Below are 23,367 nucleotides of genomic sequence, written 5' to 3'. Positions count from 1 at the left end.
CAGTAAAATGACGACTTTTATTACAATACTGCCAAAATTCTAAGTTTTTCTTGTGAATTTGTGACCTTTTTCCTGTGAGTAAAAATACAACATTCTCTAAATGACACTTGTCATTTAAAATTCTGACTTTTATCACAATGTTGCCAATTTTTTTGTTATTCTCCTAAAATAGTGACATTTTTGGAGTAAAATGATGACTTTTGTCATCATTTTGCCAAGTAAAATTCCGATTATTATTATAATATTGCCAACATTTTTAAGTTTTCTTACAAAATTTTCGAGTAAAATTACGACTCTTTTCATAAAATTGCCCAAATGTTAAGCTTTTCTTGTCAAATTTCGACTGAGTAAAATTCCACCTTTTATCATAATATTGCACAAATGTTGTTTTTCTTGTAAAATTTTGACTTGCGTTGAGTAAAATGAAGACTTTTATTATAATACTGCCAAAATTCTACGTTTTTCTTGTGAAATTGTGACCTTTTTCTTGTGAAATTCTGACTCATTTTTCACAACAAGCTTTTTTATATTTGCATAGTATGTATATATTATTAATGTTGTCAATACAAATCTTGATATATGTAGAAAGGGTGGTCCTAAAGAGGTAGGCATTTTTCGGAGATCTCAAGAAGGTAACAAATACAAGAGATGTGTGTGTGTGTGTGTAAGTGTGTGTGTGTGTGTGTGTGTGTGTGTTGGTGGTCTTCTAATGCATGATCTCCCCCCAGTGAGGAAGCCCCGAATGGTGCGATCGTGCTCCCCCATCTCCAGCCCGAACCTGCCACTCAGGAAGAAGAGCAAAGAGGGCAAAGGTAAGCCTCCATTACAAGTGAGGAGCCAATCAAAATCAAGGTCTGGCCTCCTCTTGTGTGCTGCTCTGTGTGGCCGTGTGGAGGTTGTTGTGAAAGATGGTCCTCTCAGGGCCTGCAGGGACAGACTTGCAGACCCTCAGCGCAGCACAAAGGGTGACACCGCCAGCGCTGGCGGCACGGTTTCAGTTTCAGTCTCCCACAAATACATCAGGCTGTCTCGGCGGCTGGGATTGAGTCCACTGCTGGGGGGACCTTTACGGTTTTTAAACACCTCTGGTCCAAGCACGCCACAAATGAAGAGTAATGGACCCACGCGCACAATGCAAGGTCGGACACAAACCGTTCCCAGATGCTGGTTGACTTCTGAATTGTTCACATTCACATAGGAAATGATAGAAATAGAAACGTGTTCCAGGGTTAAATGGTTTTATTACATACATATGACAAGAAAACACTTCAATTGTAGTTTTAGTGAGGCACCTACAGCATTTTTACACATTCAATTCTGTCACCAGTGTAAAAATAAGTTAACCACTGGGGAAACTAATCTTAACAAGTTAAGACATTCAGTGAGAGTCTGCCTATTTTTTTTTTTTTTAAATAACTAACATTTTATTTTAATTAATTTTTAACTTACTTTTTAACTTTAATTTGAATTTTTATTATTTTTTTCGTTTAGTTATTCAAGGATTTAGACCAAAAATGCTAGTCAAAGATCCTCTATTTTGACAAGATTATTTGGCCATTTTTGAGGACCTGGGGCAAAAATGCTAGTCAAAGATCCTCTGACTGGAGTGATTTGCTGTTTTTGAGGATCTAGAGTAAAAATGCTAGTCAAAGATCCTCTATTTGACAATATTGGTTTGCTGTTTTTGAGAACCTAGACCAAAAATGCTAGTCAAAGATCCTCTATGTTGACAAGATTACTTAGCCATTTTTGAGGACCTAGAGCAAAAATGCTAGTCAAAAATCCTCTATTTGACAATATTTGTTTTGCTGTTTTTGAGGACCTTGAGCAAAAATGCTTGTCAAAGATCCTCTGACTGGAGTGATTTGTTGTTTTTGAGGATCTAGAGTAAAAATGCTAGTCAATGATCCTCTATTTGGCAATATTTGTTTGCTGTTTTTGAGGACCTAGAGTACAAATGCTTATCAAGGATCCTCTATTTGACAAGATTGATTTGCTGTTTTTGAGGACCTATAGTACAATGCTTGTCAAAGATCCTCTATTTGACAATATTAATTTGCTGTTTTTGAGAACCTAGAGCAAAAATGCTAGTCAAAAATCCTCTATTTTGACAAGATTATTTGGCCATTTTTGAGGACCTGGAGCAAAAATGCTAGTCAAAGATCCTCTGACTGGAGTGATTTGCTGTTTTTGAGGATCTATAGTAAAAATGCTAGTCAAAGATTGTCTATTTGACAATATTGGTTTGCTGTTTTTGAGAACCTAGACCAAAAATGCTAGTCAAAAATCCTCTATTTTGACAAGATTATTTGGCCATTTTTGAGAACCTGGAGCAAAAATGCTAGTCAAAGATCCTCTGACTGGAGTGATTTGCTGTTTTTGAGGATCTAGAGTAAAAATGCTAGTCAAAGATCCTCTATTTGACAATATTGGTTTGCTGTTTTTGAGAACCTAGACCAAAAATGCTAGTCAAAGATCCTCTATTTTGACAAGATTATTTAGCCATTTTTGAGGACCTAGAGCAAAAATGCTAGTCAAAAATCCTCTATTTGACAATATTTGTTTTGCTGTTTTTGAGGACCTTGAGCAAAAATGCTTGTCAAAGATTCTATTTGACAACATTGGTTTGCTGTTTTTGAGAACCTAGACCAAAAATGCTAGTCAAAGATCCTCTATGTTGACAAGATTACTTAGCCATTTTTGAGGACCTAGAGCAAAAATGCTAGTCAAAAATCCTCTATTTGACAATATTTGTTTTGCTGTTTTTGAGGACCTTGAGCAAAAATGCTTGTCAAAGATCCTCTGACTGGAGTGATTTGTTGTTTTTGAGGATCTAGAGTAAAAATGCTAGTCAATGATCCTCTATTTGGCAATATTTGTTTGCTGTTTTTGAGGACCTAGAGTACAAATGCTTATCAAGGATCCTCTATTTGACAAGATTGATTTGCTGTTTTTGAGGACCTATAGTACAATGCTTGTCAAAGATCCTCTATTTGACAATATTAATTTGCTGTTTTTGAGAACCTAGAGCAAAAATGCTAGTCAAAAATCCTCTATTTTGACAAGATTATTTGGCCATTTTTGAGGACCTGGAGCAAAAATGCTAGTCAAAGATCCTCTGACTGGAGTGATTTGCTGTTTTTGAGGATCTATAGTAAAAATGCTAGTCAAAGATTGTCTATTTGACAATATTGGTTTGCTGTTTTTGAGAACCTAGACCAAAAATGCTAGTCAAAAATCCTCTATTTTGACAAGATTATTTGGCCATTTTTGAGAACCTGGAGCAAAAATGCTAGTCAAAGATCCTCTGACTGGAGTGATTTGCTGTTTTTGAGGATCTAGAGTAAAAATGCTAGTCAAAGATCCTCTATTTGACAATATTGGTTTGCTGTTTTTGAGAACCTAGACCAAAAATGCTAGTCAAAGATCCTCTATTTTGACAAGATTATTTAGCCATTTTTGAGGACCTAGAGCAAAAATGCTAGTCAAAAATCCTCTATTTGACAATATTTGTTTTGCTGTTTTTGAGGACCTTGAGCAAAAATGCTTGTCAAAGATTCTATTTGACAACATTGGTTTGCTGTTTTTGAGAACCTAGACCAAAAATGCTAGTCAAAGATCCTCTATGTTGACAAGATTACTTAGCCATTTTTGAGGACCTAGAGCAAAAATGCTAGTCAAAAATCCTCTATTTGACAATATTTGTTTTGCTGTTTTTTAGGACCTTGAGCAAAAATGCTTGTCAAAGATCCTCTGACTGGAGTGATTTGTTGTTTTTGAGGATCTAGAGTAAAAATGCTAGTCAATGATCCTCTATTTGGCAATATTTGTTTGCTGTTTTTGAGGACCTAGAGTACAAATGCTTATCAAGGATCCTCTATTTGACAAGATTGATTTGCTGTTTTTGAGGACCTAGAGTAAAATTTTTGTCAAAGATCCTCTATTTGACAATATTAATTTGCTGTTTTTGAGAACCTAGAGCAAAAATGCTAGTCAAAAATCCTCTATTTTGACAAGATTATTTGGCCATTTTTGAGGACCTGGAGCAAAAATGCTAGTCAAAGATCCTCTGACTGGAGTGATTTGCTGCTTTTGAGGATCTAGAGTAAAAATGCTAGTCAAAGATTGTCTATTTGACGATATTGGTTTGCTGTTTTTGAGAACCTAGACCAAAAATGCCAGTCAAAGATCCTCTGTTTTGACAAGATTATTTGGCCATTTTTGACGACCTAGAGCAAAAATGCTAGTCAAATATCCTCTACTTGACAAGATTTGTTTTGCTGTTTTTGAGGACCTTGAGCAAAAATGCTTGTCAAAGATCCTCTGACTGGAGTGATTTGATGTTTTTGACGATCTAGAGTAAAAATGCTAGTCAAAGATCCTCTATTTGACAATATTGGATGGCTGTTTTTGAGGACCTAGAGTAAAATGCTAGTCAAAGATCCTCTATTTGACAAAATAATTAGCTGTTTTTGAGAACCTAGAGCAAAAATGCTAGTCAAAGATCTTCTATTTTGACAAGATTATTTGGCCATTTTTGAGGACCTAGTGCAAAAATGCAAAGATCCTCTAAATGGAGTGATTTGCTGTTTTTAAGGATCGAGAGTAAAAATGCTTGTCAAGGATCCTCTATTTTACAAGATTTATTTATTTATTTAACAACATGGATCCAGCGTTGGACATCAACGTTGTCTCAATTTACAAATACAACTATTTTGCAACGTAGTTTCAAAGTCAGTATTAAAGGACATGTACGTAGAATTAGCGTTGTATCAATGTCCTGTGCCTGCTGGGAGGGTGTTGAATAACTTCAAATGTGTTTTGTGGCAATTCCAACTTCAACCACAGCGTCAGTTGCTATGGAGCATGGCGCTTTCCATCATTTTCAGCAGACTGCATTGCAAAATGCTTAACCCCTCCTCATTTTTATTAAACTGTCATTCCGAAAATTGTCGCCCATACTGAAACCCCTAAAATAATGCTGTTTTTGAGGACCTAGAGTAAAATGCTAGTCAAAGATCCTCTATTTGACTGGAGTGATTAGCTGGTTTTGAGGACCTACAGTAAAATCGCTTGTCAAATATCTTCTATTTTGACAAGATTATTTGGCCATTTTTGAGGACCTGGAGCAAAAATGCTAGTCAAAGATCCTCTGACTGGAGTGATTTGCTGTTTTTGAGGATCTAGAGTAAAAATGCTAGTCAAAGATCCTCTATTTGACAATATTGGTTTGCTGTTTTTGAGAACCTAGACCAAAAATGCTAGTCAAAGATCCTCTATTTTGACAAGATTATTTGGCCATTTTTGAGGACCTCGAGCAAAAATGCTAGTCAAAGATCCTCTGACTGGAGTGATTTGCTGTTTTTAAGGACCTAGAGTAAAATGCTTGTCAAAGATCCTCTATTTGACAATGTTGATTTGCTGTTTTTGAGAACTTTGAGCAAAAATGTTTGTCAAATATCCTCTATTTTGACAAGATTGTTTAGCCATTTTTGAGGACCTAGAGAAAAAATGCTAGTCAAAAATCCTCTATTTGACAAGATTTGTTTTGCTGTTTTTGAGGACCTTGAGCAAAAATGCTTGTCAAAGATCCTCTGACTGGAGTGATTTGTTGTTTTTGAGGATCTAGAGTAAAAATGCTTGTCAATGATCCTCAATTTGGCAGTATTTGTTTGCTGTTTTTGAGGACCTAGAGTACAAATGCTTATCAAGGATCCTCTATTTGACAAGATTGATTTGCTGTTTTTGAGGACCTAGATGCTAGTCAAAAATCCTCTATTTTGACAAGATTATTTGGCCATTTTTGAGGACCTGGAGCAAAAATGCTAGTCAAAGATCCTCTGACTGGAGTGATTTGCTGTTTTTGAGGATCTAGAGTAAAAATGATAGTCAAAGATCCTCTATTTGACAATATTGGTTTGCTGTTTTTGAGGACCTCGAGCAAAAATGCTAGTCAAAGATCCTCTGACTGGAGTGATTTGCTGTTTTTAAGGACCTAGAGTAAAATGCTTGTCAAAGATCCTCTATTTGACAATGTTGATTTGCTGTTTTTGAGAACTTTGAGCAAAAATGCTTGTCAAATATCCTCTATTTTGATAAGATTATTTAGCCATTTTTGAGGACCTAGAGAAAAAATGCTAGTCAAAAATCCTCTATTTGACAATATTTGTTTTGCTGTTTTTGAGGACCTTGAGCAAAAATGCTTGTCAAAGATCCTCTGACTGGAGTGATTTGTTGTTTTTGAGGATCTAGAGTAAAAATGCTAGTCAATGATCCTCTATTTGGCAATATTTGTTTGCTGTTTTTGAGAACCTAGAGTACTAATGCTTATCAAGGATCCTCTTATTTGACAATATTAATTTGCTGTTTTTGAGAACCTAGAGCAAAAATGCTAGTCAAAAATCCTCTATTTTGACAAGATTATTTGGCCATTTTTGAGGACCTGGAGCAAAAATGCTAGTCAAAGATCCTCTGACTGGAGTGATTTGCTGCTTTTGAGGATCTAGAGTAAAAATGCTAGTCAAAGATTGTCTATTTGACGATATTGGTTTGCTGTTTTTGAGAACCTAGACCAAAAATGCTAGTCAAAGATCCTCTATTTTGACAATATTATTTGGCCATTTTTGACGACCTACAGCAAAAATGCTAGTCAAATATCCTCTACTTGACAAGATTTGTTTTGCTGTTTTTGAGGACCTTGAGCAAAAATGCTTGTCAAAGATCCTCTATTTGACAATATTGGATGGCTGTTTTTTAGGACCTAGAGTAAAATGCTTGTCAAAGATCCTCTATTTGACAAAATAATTAGCTGTTTTTGAGAACCTAGAGCAAAAATGCTAGTCAAAGATCTTCTATTTTGACAAGATTATTTGGCCATTTTTGAGGACCTAGTGCAAAAATGCAAAGATCTTCTAAATGGAGTGATTTGCTGTTTTTAAGGATCGAGAGTAAAAATGCTTGTCAAGGATCCTCTATTTGACAAGATTTATTTATTTATTCAACAACATGGATCCAGCGTTGGACATCAACGTTGTCTCAATTTACAAATACAACTATTTTGCAACGTAGTTTCAAAGTCAGTTTTAAAGGACATGTACGTAGAATTAGCGTTGTATCAATGTCCTGTGCCTGCTGGGAGGGTGTTGAATAACTTCAAATGTGTTTTGTGGCAATTCCAACTTCAACCACAGCGTCAGTTGCTATGGAGCGTGGCGCTTTCCATCATTTTCAGCAGACTGCATTGCAAAATGATTAACCCCTCCTCATTTTTATTAAACTGTCATTCCGAAAATTGTCACCCGTACTGAAACCCCTAAAATAATGCTGTTTTTGAGGACCTAGAGTAAAATGCTAGTCAAAGATCCTCTATTTGACTGGAGTGATTTGCTGGTTTTGAGGACCTAGAGTAAAATCGCTCGTCAAATAACCTGTATTTGACAGGAGGGATTTGCTGTTTTTGAGGACCTAGAGTAAAATTGCTCATCAAATATCCTGTATTTGACAGGAGGGATTTGCTGTTTTTGAGGACCTAGAGTAAAATGCTTGTCAAACATACTATATTTGACAATATTGATTTGCAGTTTTTGAGAACCTCCTCATTTTTATTAAACTGTCATTCCGAAATTGTCGCCCGTACTGAAACCCCTAAGATAATGCTGTTTTTGAGGACCTAGAGTAAAATGCTAGTCAAAGATCCTCTATTTGACTGGAGTGATTTGCTGGTTTTGAGGACCTATAGTAAAATGCTAGTCAAGGATCCTCTATTTGACAGGAGGGATTTGCTTTTTTTGAGGACCTAGAGTAAAATGCTTGTCAAAGATCCTCTATTTGACAATGTTGATTTGCTGTTTTTGAGAACCTAGAGCAAAAATGCTTGTCAAATATCCTCTATTTTGACAAGATTATTTAGCCAATTTTGAGGACCTAGAGCAAAAATGCTTGTCAAAAATCCTCTATTTGACAAAATTTGTTTTGCTGTTTTTGAGGACCTTGAGCAAAAATGCTTGTCAAAGATCCTCTGACTGGAGTGATTTGTTGTTTTTGAGGATCTAGAGTAAAAATGCTTATCAAGGATCCTCTATTTGACAAGATTGATTTGCTGTTTTTGAGGACCTAGATGCTAGTCAAAAATCCTCTATTTTGACAAGATTATTTGGCCATTTTTGAGGACCTGGAGCAAAAATGCTAGTCAAAGATCCTCTGACTGGAGTGATTTGCTGCTTTTGAGGATCTAGAGTAAAAATGCTAGTCAAAGATTGTCTATTTGACGATATTGGTTTGCTGTTTTTGAGAACCTAGACCAAAAATGCCAGTCAAAGATCCTCTGTTTTGACAAGATTATTTGGCCATTTTTGACGACCTAGAGCAAAAATGCTAGTCAAATATCCTCTACTTGACAAGATTTGTTTTGCTGTTTTTGAGGACCTTGAGCAAAAATGCTTGTCAAAGATCCTCTGACTGGAGTGATTTGCTGTTTTTGACGATCTAGAGTAAAAATGCTAGTCAAAGATCCTCTATTTGACAATATTGGATGGCTGTTTTTGAGGACCTAGAGTAAAATGCTTGTCAAAGATCCTCTATTTGACAAAATAATTTGCTGTTTTTGAGAACCTAGAGCAAAAATGCTAGTCAAAGATCTTCTATTTTGACAAGATTATTTGGCCATTTTTGAGGACCTAGTGCAAAAATGCAAAGATCCTCTAAATGGAGTGATTTGCTGTTTTTAAGGATCGAGAGTAAAAATGCTTGTCAAGGATCCTCTATTTTACAAGATGTATTTATTTATTCAACAACATGGATCCAGCGTTGGACATCAACGTTGTCTCAATTTACAAATACAACTATTTTGCAACGTAGTTTCAAAGTCAGTATTAAAGGACATGTACGTAGAATCAGCGTTGTATCAATGTCCTGTGCCTGCTGGGAGGATGTTGAATAACTTCAAATGTGGCAATTTCAACTTTAACCAAAGCGTCAGTTGCTATGGAGCATGGCGCTTTCCATCATTTTCAGCAGACTGCATTGCAAAATGATTAACCCCTCCTCATTTTTATTAAACTGTCATTCCAAAATTGTCGCCCGTACTGAAACCCCTAAAATAATGTCTGAATGATAACTAAGAAATATGTTTTTAGCGTGCTTCAACGTGTCCGATGAAATGTTTGCGTGCTATTTTGCAGGTAACACCATCTACCTGTGGGAATTCCTCCTGGCCTTGCTGCAGGACAAGAACACGTGTCCCAAATACATCAAGTGGACTCAGCGGGAGAAAGGCATCTTCAAGCTGGTGGACTCCAAAGCCGTGTCCAAACTTTGGGGCAAACACAAGAACAAGCCCGACATGAACTACGAGACCATGGGAAGAGCACTCAGGTACAATAAAACCTGTCCATTTTAGCAGCTCAAAGATCTTCTATTGGACAGGAGTGCGCTGCTGTTTACGAAGACCAACTGCAAGAATTGCTAGTCAAAATTTTGTTGAGAACAGCTGCAGTTTTTAGCACCGACTGCAAAAGTTCTGCTGGTCAACGATCCTCTCTGCTTTTTTCAAGAACCTACAGCAAAAATGATTGTCAGAGATCCTCTATTTGCCAGGAGTGATTTGCTGTTTTTGAAGCGCTACAGCAAAAATGCTAGTCAAAGATCCTCTATTTGCCAGGAGTGATTTGCTGTTTTTGAAGCGCTACAGCAAAAATGCTAGTCAAAGATCCTCTATTTGCCAGGAGTGATTTGCTGTTTTTGAGGAGCTACAGCAACAATGTTAGTCAAAGATCCCCTATTTGCCAGGAGTGCTTTGCTGTTTTTGAAGCGCTACAGCAAAAATGCTAGTCAAAGATTCTCTATTTGCCAGGAGTGATTTGCTGTTTTTAGGTAGCTACAGCAAAAATGTTAGTCAAAGATCCTCTATTTGCCAGGAGTGATTTGCTGTTTTTGAAGCGCTACAGCAAAAATGCTAGTCAAAGATTCTCTATTTGCCAGGAGTGATTTGCTGTTTTTAGGTAGCTACAGCAAAAATGTTAGTCAAAGATCCTCTATTTGCCAGGAGTGATTTGCTGTTTTTGAGGAGCTACAGCAACAATGTTAGTCAAAGATCCCCTATTTGCCAGGAGTGATTTGCTGTTTTTGAAGCGCTACAGCAAAAATGCTAGTCAAAGATTCTCTATTTGCCAGGAGTGATTTGCTGTTTTTAGGTAGCTACAGCAAAAATGCTAGTCAAAGATCCTCTATTTGCCAGGAGTGATTTGCTGTTTTTGAGGAGCTACAGCAAAAATGTTAGTCAAAGATCCTCTATTTGCCAGGAGTGATTTGCTGTTTTTGAAGCGCTACAGCAAAAATGCTAGTCAAAGATTCTCTATTTGCCAGGAGTGATTTGCTGTTTTTAGGTAGCTACAGCAAAAATGCTAGTCAAAGATCCTCTATTTGCCAGGAGTGATTTGCTGTTTTTGAGGAGCTACAGCAAAAATGCTAGTCAAAGATTCTCTATTTGCCAGGAGTGATTTGCTGTTTTTAGGTAGCTACAGCAAAAATGCTAGTCAAAGATCCTCTATTTGCCAGGAGTGATTTGCTGTTTTTGAGGAGCTACAGCAAAAATGCTAGTCAAAGATTCTCTATTTGCCAGGAGTGATTTGCTGTTTTTAGGTAGCTACAGCAAAAATGCTAGTCAAAGATCCTCTATTTTCCAGGAGTGATTTGCTGTTTTTGAGGAGCTACAGCAAAAATGCTAGTCAAAGATTCTCTATTTGCCAGGAGTGATTTGCTGTTTTTAGGTAGCTACAGCAAAAATGTTAGTTAAAGATCCTCTATTTGCCAGGAGTGATTTGCTGTTTTTGAGGAGCTACAGCAACAATGTTAGTCAAAGATCCCCTATTTGCCAGGAGTGATTTGCTGTTTTTGAAGCGCTACAGCAAAAATGCTAGTCAAAGATTCTCTATTTGCCAGGAGTGATTTGCTGTTTTTAGGTAGCTACAGCAAAAATGCTAGTCAAAGATCCTCTATTTGCCAGGAGTGATTTGCTGTTTTTGAGGAGCTACAGCAAAAATGTTAGTCAAAGATCCTCTATTTGCCAGGAGTGATTTGCTGTTTTTGAAGCGCTACAGCAAAAATGCTAGTCAAAGATTCTCTATTTGCCAGGAGTGATTTGCTGTTTTTAGGTAGCTACAGCAAAAATGCTAGTCAAAGATCCTCTATTTGCCAGGAGTGATTTGCTGTTTTTGAGGAGCTACAGCAAAAATGCTAGTCAAAGATTCTCTATTTGCCAGGAGTGATTTGCTGTTTTTAGGTAGCTACAGCAAAAATGCTAGTCAAAGATCCTCTATTTGCCAGGAGTGATTTGCTGTTTTTGAGGAGCTACAGCAAAAATGCTAGTCAAAGATTCTCTATTTGCCAGGAGTGATTTGCTGTTTTTAGGTAGCTACAGCAAAAATGCTAGTCAAAGATCCTCTATTTTCCAGGAGTGATTTGCTGTTTTTGAGGAGCTACAGCAAAAATGCTAGTCAAAGATTCTCTATTTGCCAGGAGTGATTTGCTGTTTTTAGGTAGCTACAGCAAAAATGTTAGTCAAAGATCCTCTATTTGCCAGGAGTGATTTGCTGTTTTTAGGTAGCTACAGCAAAAATGCTAGTCAAAGATCCTCTATTTGCCAGGAGTGATTTGCTGTTTTTGAGGAGCTACAGCAAAAATGCTTGTTAAAGATCCTCTATTTGACAGGAGTGATTTGCTGTTTTTGAGGAGCTACAGCAAAAATGCTAGTCAAAGATCCTCTATTTGCCAGTAGTGATTAGCTGTTTTTGAGGAGCTACAGCAAAAATGCTAGTCAAAGATCCTCTATTTGCCAGGAGTGATTTGCTGTTTTTGAGGCGCTACAGCAAAAATGCTAGTCAAAGATTCTCTATTTGCCAGGAGTGATTTGCTATTTTTAGGTAGCTACAGCAAAAATGCTAGTCAAAGACCCTCTATTTGCCAGGAGTGATTTGCTGTTTTTGAGGAGCTACAGCAACAATGCTAGTCAAAGATTCTCTATTTGCCAGGAGTGATTTGCTGTTTTTAGGTAGCTACAGCAAAAATGTTAGTCAAAGATCCTCTATTTGCCAGGAGTGATTTGCTGTTTTTGAGGAGCTACAGCAAAAATGTTAGTCAAAGATCCTCTATTTGCCAGGAGTGATTTGCTGTTTTTGAAGCGCTACAGCAAAAATGCTAGTCAAAGATTCTCTATTTGCCAGGAGTGATTTGCTGTTTTTAGGTAGCTACAGCAAAAATGCTAGTCAAAGATCCTCTATTTGCCAGGAGTGATTTGCTGTTTTTGAGGAGCTACAGCAAAAATGCTAGTTAAAGATCCTCTATTTGACAGGAGTGATTTGCTGTTTTTGAGGAGCTACAGCAAAAATGCTAGTCAAAGATCCTCTATTTGCCAGGAGTGATTTGCTGTTTTTGAGGAGCTACAGCAAAAATGCTAGTCAAAGATCCTCTATTTGCCAGGAGTGATTTGCTGTTTTTAAGGCGCTACAGCAAAAATGCTAGTCAAAGATCCTCTATTTGCCAGGAGTGATTTGCTGTTTTTGAGTAGCTACAGCAAAAATGTTAGTCAAAGATCCTCTATTTGAGGGGTAATGTTCTGTTTTTGAGGACCTACGGTAAAAATGCTAGGCAAAGATCCTCCATATGACCAGAGTACTCAGTGGCTTTTAATGACCTACAGCAAAACATGCTAGTCAAAGCTCCTCTATTTGACAGGAAATATTTGCTGTTTTTGAGAACCTTTGATAAAAATCCATGTCAAAGATCCTCCATATGATCGAAGCACTTTAAGAACATAATGCAAACATTGTGCTAAAATCCTCCATTTGACAAGTGTTTTGCTGTTTTTGAGGACCTAGGGTAAAACACTAGTCAAAGATCCTCTATTTGACTGGAGTAATTTGCTGGTTTTGAGGACAGAGAGTAAAATCGCTCGTCAAATATCCTCTATTTGACAGGAGTGATTTGCTGTTTTTGAGGACCTAAAGCAAACATGCTGGACAAAGATCCTCTATTTGACAAGATTGATTTGCTGTTTTTGAGGACCTACAGTAAAAATGCTTGTCAAAAATCATCTGACTGGAGTTATTTGCTGTTTTTGAGGACCTAAAGCAAAAATGCTAGACAAAGCTGCTCTATTTAACAAAATTGATTTGCTGTTTTTAAAGACCTAAAGTAAAAATGCTTGTCAAGGATCTTCTATTTGATAATATTTATTTGCTGTTTTTGAGGACCGAGAGCAAAAATGATAGTCAAAGATCTTTGATTTGACAATATTGATTTGCTGTTTTTGAGAACCTAGGGTAAACAAGCTTGTCAAGGATCTTCTATTTAACAAGGTTGATTTGCTGTTTTTGAGGACCTAGAGTAAAAATGCTTGTCAAGGATCTTTCTATTTGAAAATATTGATTTGCTGTTTTTGAGGACCTAGAGCAAAAATGATAGTCAAAGATCCTTGATTTCACAAGATTGATTTGCTGTTTTTAAAGAACCTCGAGTAGAAATGCTAGCCGTAGTTCCTCCATTTTGAGAAGATTGGTTTGCTTATTTTGAGGAACTAAAACAAAAATGCTAGTCAAAGATCCTGGATCTGTCAAGATTAATTTGCTGTTTTTGAGGACCTCGAGCAAAAATACTTGTCAAGGATCTTCTCTTTGAAAAGATTAATTTGCTGTTTTTGGGGACCTCAAACTAAAAAGCTTGTCAAGGATCTTCTATTTGAAAATATTGATTTACTGTTTTTGAGGACCTAGAGCAAAAATGATAGTCAAAGATCCTTGATTTGACAAGATTGATTCACTGTTTTTAAAGAACCTCAAGTAGAAATGCTAGCCACATTTACTCCATTTTGAGAAGATTGATTTGCTTATTTTGAGGAACTAAAACAAAAATGCTAGTCAAAGATCCTGGACCTGACAAGATTAATTTGCTGTTTTTGAGGACCTCAAGCAAAAATTATAGTCAAAGATCCTTGATTTGACAAGATCGATTTGCTGTTTTTGAGAACCTAGAGTAAAAATGCTTGTCAAGGATCTTTCTATTTGAAAAGATTGATTTGCTGTTTTTGAGAACCTAGAGTAAAAATGCTTGTCAAGGATCTTTCTATTTGAAAAGATTGATTTACTGTTTTTGAGGACCTCGAGCAAAAATGCTTGTCAAGGATCTTCTATTTGAAAATATTGATTTGCTGTTTTTGAGGACCTATAGCAAAAATGATAGTCAAAGATCTGATTTGCTGTTTTTAAAGAACCTCAAGTAGAAATGCTAGCCGTAGTTCCTCCATTTTGAGAAGATTGATTTGCTTTTTTGGAGGAACTAAAACAAAAATGCTAGTCAAAGATCCTGGATCTGTCAAGATTCATTTGCTGTTTTTGAGGACCTCGAGCAAAAGTGATAGTCAAAGATCCTTTTTTTGATTTGCTGTTTTTGATGACCTAAGTGAAAAAATGCTTGCCAAAAGGATTATGTACTTAGGACGACTGCTGTTTTTAAAGACCTACTATAAACATTGCTGGTCATTTTGACAACATACAGTACAGCAACAATTGCTTGTCAAAGATCCTCTATACGACGAGAGCCAAAAAGTCATACCGTGTGTGCGCAGGTATTACTACCAGAGAGGCATCCTGGCCAAAGTGGAGGGCCAGCGTCTGGTCTACCAGTTCAAGGAGATGCCGGCTGACCTGATAGTCATCGAGGACGAGGACGCGGACGGTCACGAGTACGCCAACCAAAGGTCCACCAACGGGAGGTCTCACTCTGGCGGAGGCTCCAAAGGGCCCGGAAGAGCCCAAAGTCACCAACAGGGGTCAGTGAAGCAGATGAAGAGGGAGCCGGTTGAGGACTTCCTGCAACAGGAAATGGAGGCTGGACAGAAGGCGGAGCTTCTTCAGATCCTCCAGGCCAACCAGGGCGTGGACGTGGCTCAGGCTATGAGGTGACCTGCTAATATTTCTCATCGTTATCATCAAAAACAACGTACTTGTCGCTCATTTTTGGGTCAAAGTAACCTCATCGCTGCTATTTTGCTGGTTGAAACACTCCATCTTCTTCTAATAATACACAAGTTGAACCACTCAAAGTGCATTAGCCCGTCTCAGTTCATGTTCCTGCGAGGTCTCTAAGGTGAAGAGGACTTCTGAGTAACAGAGTGGAGTTTTTAGAGTGGAATTGGAAAAAAAACTTGATATATTTATGCTCCTAGCATGTTGACACAAAGCACATTTCAGTGATTTAGCACCAATAACTTAGCAAACAGGACTTTCATTAAATACTCGGGTGATCAAAAAAAATAATTCACGATTTTTATTTATTCTGATTCTAAATCAATTCATAATTTGGAAATTTGATATGAAAAAAAGAGTGTATATATATTTTTTGGGGGGGCAAATGCATTTTGTTTTAATACATTTTTGGATTGAAACCTTTTTTTAATACTGTTGCTTTTATTACATTTTGCTTTTCATTTTTTTTAGTGTTGAAAGAAAATCGATTGACAACAAAATCGCAATACGATTCTAAATCAATTCAACATTTTTGAGTATTGATTTGAAATTTTTTTTTTTTTAATACAAGTTTTTATCAAAATATTTTTATTGAAACTGTTACTTTTATTTTTATTTTTTTGGTTTTCCTCTTTATATCTAAATCACAATTTTTTATTTATTCTGATTCTAAGTCGATTCATAATTTTAGAGAATCAATTTGGAAAATTTTTTGCAAATGTAATTTTTTTTAAATACATGTTTTGTATTCAAAACATTATTTTTACTGTTGTATACATTTTTGGTTTTCCTTTTTTTTTTTTTCACATCCAGATCGCAATTTTTATTTGTTATGATTAAATCAATTCATAGTTTTTGGGAATCGATTTAAAAAAAGGATATAGCTATGAACATTTTTTGTATTTTTTTATAAATTTTTGGATTGAAACATTTTTATTGATAATGTTGCTTTTTTCTTTTTTTTTGGCTTTTGTTTTTTAGTGTAGAATCAAATCAATTCACATCCGAATCGCAACTTTTAATAATTTTCAAGAATAGATTTGAAAAAAAAAGTATATATTTTTGCAAATGTTTTTTTTTTGTATACATTTTTAGATTTAAATTGTTTTTTATTGATACTGTTGCTTTTATTAATTTTTAGTCTTCCTTTTTTAGTATAGATTTAAATCAATTGACATCCAAAGTGTGACTTTTATTTATTACGATTCTAAATCAATTAATAACTTAAAGAAATATTTTATTTATTCAATCAATTAATAATTTTTAAGAATCGATTTGAAAAAAATATATATTTTTGCAAAAAATTTTTTTTTTTATACATTTTTGGATTTAAATTTTTTTTATTGATACTGTTGCTTTTATACATTTTTGGTCTTCCTTTTTTTAGTGTAGATTCAAATAAATTGAAATTAAAATTGTGACTTTTATTTGTTACAATTCTAAATGAAGTCATCATTTTTAAGAATGGATTTGAAAAAAAAAAGTAAATATTTTTGCAAATGTTTTTTTGGGGATTAAAACATTTTTATTGAAAATGTTGCTTTTATAATTTTTTGGTATAGAATCAAACCGATTCACATCCAAATCCCAATTTTTATTCGTCACAAATTTAAATCAATTCATAATTTTTGCAAACTTTACTTTTTTCATTTTTGGATTAAAACATTATAATTGATACTGTAGCTTTCATTAATTTGAATCTTCTTTTTTTTTAGTCTTGTATTTGATACAGTAAGTATTGTATTTGCATGTCTTCTATCCTAAATATGATAAAGCGGAGAGTAGGTTGGAATTATTCTATTTTCTTTTATTAAATTAATTAACAATCTGTGATTTTTTTAAATAAAAACAAGGAGCAGTTCATCACTATTTTTTTAACGTTGCTGTCAGAGTAATTGTATCTACTTTATCACAAAACTCTGTGTTTCAATCAGTTCCCGGCGAGGAGACAAAAGATGTCTTTGATCTTGCCAATCAAAAGGCTTGTAAAACTCCACTGAGTAGGATGGGAAGCGACATGAAGGTGTCGGTTTCTTTGATCTATTGTAATCCACAGGAAGATTTTGTCTGGACCCGAGATCTACAAAGCGGAGAGGAAGCAGGACCTGACCCCCCTCCAGGCACCTTTTCTTTGAACTGTTTTGTAACCAAAGGCGACGGCTGTTTACGACCCCCCTTCCTTTAGAAACAGCTGTTGTTACCATGTAATCAGGGAAAGTCCAGTCCAAATAAAAGAGGAGGTGTGCGACATTTGGTCAGAGCGTGGTGGAAGACTGTACAAAGAGTACAGTCTACGCGTTTTTGAGGACCCACAGCAAAGATTATAGTCAAAGATCCTTGATTTGACAAGATTGATTTGCTGTTTTTAAAGAACCTCGGGTAGAAATGCTAGCCCTAGTTCCTCCATTTTGAGAATATTGATTTGCTTATTTTGAGGAACTAAAACAAAAATGCTAGTCAAAGATCCTTGACCTGACAATATTGATTTGCTGTTTTTGAGGACCTCGAGCAAAAATGCTTGTCAAGGATCTTCTATTTGACAAGATTGATTAGCGGTTTTTGAGGACCGAGAGCAAAAATGATAGTCAAAGATCCTTGATTTGACAAGATTGATTTACTGTTTTTAAAGAACTTCGAGTAGAAATACTAGCCATTGTTCCTCCATTTTGAGAAGATTGATTTGCTTATTTTTAGGAACCAAAACAAAAATGCTAGTCAACGATCCTGGATCCGTCAAGATTAATTTGCTGTTTTTGAGGACCTCAAGCAAAAATGATAGTCAAAGATCCTTGATTTGACAAGATTGATTTGCTGTTTTTGAGAACCTAGAGTAAAAATGCTTGTCAAGGATCTTTCTATTTGAAAATATTGATTTGCTGTTTTTGAAGACCTAGAGCAAAAATTATAGTCAAAGATCCTTGATTTGACAAGATTGATTTACTGTTTTTGGACCTCGAGCAAAAATAGTACAGTCTAAGCGTTTCTCCTCATTGAGCCAAATTGAATCATGTCTTTGTTTAATTCCTTGCTTCTTGTCTGTTTAATAAATGTCTTCAGTGTTTGAACCTGACCGTTGCGTTTGTCTTTCCAGGGCCATCAATGCTTCCGCTTCCCTTCCCATGGTGTTGACTTCCCCGACGTCCCTTCAAGCCATGCCCCTCACCACCATCCTCCCCAACGGCGACTCCGCCCGCTCCTCGCCGCCTCGACTCCTCCTCCACCCGGTGCTCCCCAACCACAACGGCACCGCCAACGACGTCCTCGCCCTACCGGAGGGCCTCCCCCATCAGCTGCTGGTCGCCAACCTCGGCCCGTCCGCCGTCTCCTCGTGCGCCGCCGCCTGCGCGCCGGGCCTGCCCCGCCTGGTCACCATCAACACCACCTGCGGGCAGACCATGGTGGCGCAGCAGCCGGGCACCGTCATCGCCACCGTGCTCAAACCGGGCGACTTCTGCGGGCTGCAGGTGAAGGAGGAGCTGCTGGACTCCAGCTACTTGCAGTCGATGGTGAACAGCGACCCGTTCGCCAAGGACGAGGCGGACGAAGCGAAGCTGCAGTACCGGACGGTCATCATCGATAGCAGCTACACCCAAGCGGGACAGGAGGCCTTCAATGGACACTCCTCCCCTTGCGAGGGCCTCACCCCGGTGGAGGAGCTGGAGGTACGCGGGGAGATGTCCCTGCAGCCCGAGCAGGCTCTCAAGGGCCTGCAGGAGCTGCCGGCAAACTTCATCCAGATAAAGACAGAGCCCGCCGAGGCCTGACACTCTTCTCAGGCACCAGCTGGACCAAAAAACAACATTGTTGCTCCTCAAGGTTGCTCGCTCAGCCTCGGAATGGAATCGTTTACTCACATATTTTTGTGATCACGTGCCTAAAGAAATATATCAAGGGAGGTTTGCTTTTGTTTTTGTTTTTAACAATGTCACATTTCAGATAAAGACAAAAAAAAAAAAAAAGGCTCCCATAAGGAGAACAGCCATCAATGAAGCCTGTCCACCAAATGTGCCAGTTAGTCTTTTTTATTGAACCCTCAGAGGACTTAAAAGGTGAATGGTCAAAAAAAAAAAAAAAAAAAACCACAACCAAAAAAGGAGGGACTGAGGAAAACAAACGCCTTTTTTGGGACTCATTTATTTTCCTTTAACGCAGGGGTGTCCAAACTTTTTCACTTGGGGGCCGCATTAAGCTCAAAAATTTGATCGGGGAATATATATATATATATATATATATATATATATATATATATATATATATATATATATATATATATATATGACATATCCATCCATCCATCTTCTTCCGCTTATCCGAGGTCTGGTCGCGGGGGCAGCAGCCTAAGCAGGGAAGCCCAGACTTCCCTCTCCCCAGCCACTTCGTCCAGCTCCTCTCGGGGGATCCCGAGGCATTCCCAGGCCAGCCGGGAGACATAGTCTTCCCAACGTGTCCTGGGTCTTTACCGAGGCCTCCTACCGGTCGGACGTGCCCGAAACACCTCCCTAGGGAGGCGTTCGGGTGGCATCCTGACCAGATGCCCGAACCACCTCATCTGGCTTCTCTCGATTTAGAGACACACATATATATATATATATATATATATATATATATATATATATATATATATATATATATATATATATATATATATATATATATATATATATATATATATATATATATATATATATATATATATATATATATATATATATATATAAAATGTGTGCATATTAGAATGGACATATAATTAATATAATTGGATATTAAGAGTATGCGATAGTTTGACTCCTACCTTGTTTACTTCCGTTGCAACCTCCCTAAAGTTTTGTATTGTCCGAAATATCAAGCAGCTAAAATGCGTCAAACATGGATAAGTGTGGAGAGTGTTTTGCAATTTTCCCATCATGCATTGTAATGGATTTGAATAGTTAAAAGTTAAAGTTAAAGTACCAATGATTTGTCACACACACACTAGGTGTGGCGAAATTATTCTCTGCATTCGACCCATCACCCTTGGGAGGTGAGGGGAGCAGTGAGCAGCAGCGGTGGCCGCGCCCCGGGAATCAGTTTTGGTGATTTAACCCCCAATTCCAACCCTTGATGCTGAGTGCCAAGCAGGGAGGTAATGGGTCCCATTTTTATAGTCTTTGGTATTACTCGGCTGGGGTTTGAACTCACAACCTACCCATCTCAGGACGGACATTCTAACCACTAGGCCACTGAGTAGGTGTAATTTAGATTTTTTTTTATGGCGCGTGGATGTTTTTTTATAATGTCCATGAAGTTCAGTACGCAGGATGTGTTATGTTTTTTTGCATCATGACTAGGGAAGGTTGTTTGCATAGGGTCATAGAACACCAGGGTTCCCCAACTTTTTTCTACCAGGGGCTGATTTAATGTATGCATTATTTTCATGGACTGGCTTTCTACGTGTGGAAGATAAAAACGGCAAAAAAAATGAGCATGAAAAATTAACCTTTGGCTACAATCCGGCACATTGACTTTTTATATGTCCATTAATGTGCATTGTCCCATGTACTATAACAAAAGATTTGTAATATACATCTATTAATAAGCTTATTGGTGTGTTTAGTGGGACTGGAGAAAGTTAAGTCTGAGAAAATGCGGTAGTTTATGAATTAATTAATCTTTCTGTGCGGCCCGGTAGCAAATGTGTCAAGGACCACTTGGGGACCTCTGATATACACTGGACAAAAATAAAAATGCAACAGTTTTGTTTATGCTCACATATTTTCTGAATTGTGCTCAAAGATCTAAAAAATGTCCTATATACACAAAATACTTATTCCTCTCAAATATTGTTCACAAATCTGTGCAAATCTGTGTTAGTGAGCATTTCTTCTTTGCCAAGATAATCCATCCCACTTTACAGGTGTGGCATATCAAGATGCTGATAAAACAGCGTGATTATTGCACAAGTTTGCTTTAGGCTGCCGACAATAAAAGGCCACTCTGAAATGTAAAGTGGTATCACACAACACAATGCCACAAATGTCGCAAGTTAGGAGGGAGCGTGCAGGAATGTCCACCAGAGCTGGTGCCCGTGACTTAAATGTTAATTTCTCTACAATAAGGCGTTTCAGAGAAATTGGCGGTACATCCAACCGGCCTCACAGTTGCAGACCACGAGCCCAGGACCTACACCTCCAGCAGGTGCAGCAAGTGCTCGCGAAGACATAATTACACAGATTTGTGAAGAACATTTGAGAGGAATAGGGCTTTTGTGTATATAGTAAAAGTTTTAGATCTTAGTTCAAATTGTGAAAAATGGGAGCAAAAGCAAAACTGTCGCATTTATATTTTTGTTCAGTATAAGTAAATGCTGCGCACGCTTCCATTTAGAGTAGAGTTGTATGTCATTGATCTGTACTACCCGTGTTGTCCCCTAGATGGCGACATACTGACCACACAATTGTCCGACTATCAGAATGAATGCAAACCCCCCGTGGGTAGGACGTGCCGCGGGTCACAGTTTGGACACCCCTGCTTTAACGCATAAAAAAAGGTATGCATGTCCTGTGTGGGAAAGGGCGTTTGAGTTAAGTTGACCAAGGACACACCAAAACCCTTTAAATAGAAGAGCAGGACGCACACATAGAAATTATTCTAGATGTAAGAATATATATCTGTTAATATGACACAGAATATGCACGGATCTCACTGTACATACGAGGATTTAGCATCGAGATCCAGTTTTAAGGCCACGGCAAAATTTATTTATTTTGTGAATTTCTAAATTCTGTATAAAAAATTAAAAAAAACGGCACATTTGTACTCTATTTACATGAGGGAAAATACAAAGCATTTATTATGAGCAGGATGTAGCCTTCTAGACATTTTAAATGCAGCTTTTTCTCCCTCTTTTCAGGTTGCCATCAGTCTGATGTCCGTCTTTTTTATTGTTGCTTTTTTAGAAATGCGACAGACTCGGGTTGACCCGCTCACTCAACTCATTTTGTTTCTCCACATGTAACCTTACATACATACATACATACATACGTATAGACATACGTATATGGGTACACACATATGTTTGTATAAATATGCACATTTTCTTGACTGTTTAGGTGCAAAGTGCTCATTCCATTATTTCCTCCTTGCACTCTTTGTTGTCTTTTAGCTCCCTCGTCACGCCATCCTTTAAGAATATGTATAAAAAGAATCAGTCAGGTCGTCTATTGGCTCCTGCTCTCGGGTCCGTCGCCCTTAGGCCAAACATCCGATTGGACGCCGCTTCGTTGTGGTGCTACGGGGACCAGTGTTCGTAATAACGGCGTTATACTTTTTACTCGTAACGAGTAATCTAATTCATTACTTTTAGGTCCGTTACAACTACATGTATCGCGGCACGCTACTTTTGATGTGGTTTTATGTCAACAATACGGCGTCATAAGTGCGGCAAATATCTTTTTACTCGTGAATAAACAAGCAATGAAGTTGATATCAAATAGGAAGAGACGGCAGACCACACCATACGCACACAATCAATCAATCAATCAATCAATGTTTATTTATGTAGCCCTAAATCACAAGTGTCTCAAAGGTGGGAATAATGAACAACAAGCAAATGATAGAAGTGACAAACTTGCCATCCAAACAATACCCCGTTTGTTGACAAGAATATATGACCGCTATCGAAGCAATGAACTTGATATCAAATAGGAAGAGACGGCAGACCACGACATGCGCACACACTGGGAATAATCAACAACAAACCAATGATAGAAGTGACAAACTTGCCATCCAAACAATACCCCGTTTGTTGACAAGAATGTATGACCGCTATCGAAGCACATTCAATCTCTTTATGAAGCGGAGCAGACACGATCCGGTGAAAAGATACCAAAAAAGAGCAGGCGTCAAAGCGGACGAAGTGACGTCACACGTCGCTAGGCAACAGGCCCCGCCTTTTAAAAGCACGGACTCCGCACACTGTGCGCTTATATTAAACATCTCAAATGCATATACCAGATATTTAAAGTTTTGTTTTTTTTTGTTTTAAAGTAACGTATAAATTACCATTAATTAATTAAATTTATTAAAGACTAATTTGATTGATTGATTGAGACTTTTATTAGTAGATTGCACAGCACATATTCCGTACAATTGACCACTAAATGGTAACACCCGAATAAGTTTTTCAACTTGTTTAAGTCGGAGTCCACGTAAATCAATTCATGGTAATTCCGTTAATCAATCAATTAATTTTTTAGTGAAGTAACGAGTAGCCATAATGAACTACTTTAAGTCATTTTCATAACACCGTTTGCGACGGGCGGGCGTTAAAAGGCGACCTGACGAGTCTTGAATGTGTGCTGTTCAAAATCCC

The 23,367-nt window shown here is 37.4% G+C and overlaps 1 protein-coding gene across 1 annotated transcript in view; it reads left to right on the top strand.

Annotated features, from left to right (window-relative positions):
- elf1 (E74-like ETS transcription factor 1) overlaps positions 1–19,281 on the top strand; it is a 116,098-nt gene extending 96,817 nt beyond the window's left edge. The window contains 4 exon segments of the mRNA XM_062039866.1: positions 729–812; positions 9,180–9,372; positions 14,618–14,950; positions 18,109–19,281. Coding sequence (XP_061895850.1) covers positions 729–812; positions 9,180–9,372; positions 14,618–14,950; positions 18,109–18,781 — 1,283 coding nt within the window. The 3' untranslated portion in view covers positions 18,782–19,281.
- The last annotated feature ends 4,086 nt before the right edge of the window (positions 19,282–23,367 follow it).

Source organism: Entelurus aequoreus, linkage group LG28, assembly GCF_033978785.1.
Source record: "Entelurus aequoreus isolate RoL-2023_Sb linkage group LG28, RoL_Eaeq_v1.1, whole genome shotgun sequence".
NCBI classification, from domain to species: Eukaryota; Metazoa; Chordata; class Actinopteri; order Syngnathiformes; family Syngnathidae; genus Entelurus; species Entelurus aequoreus.
The sequence above is the reverse complement of the archived record's forward strand: the minus strand, read 5'-3'. Positions and strand labels throughout refer to the sequence as shown.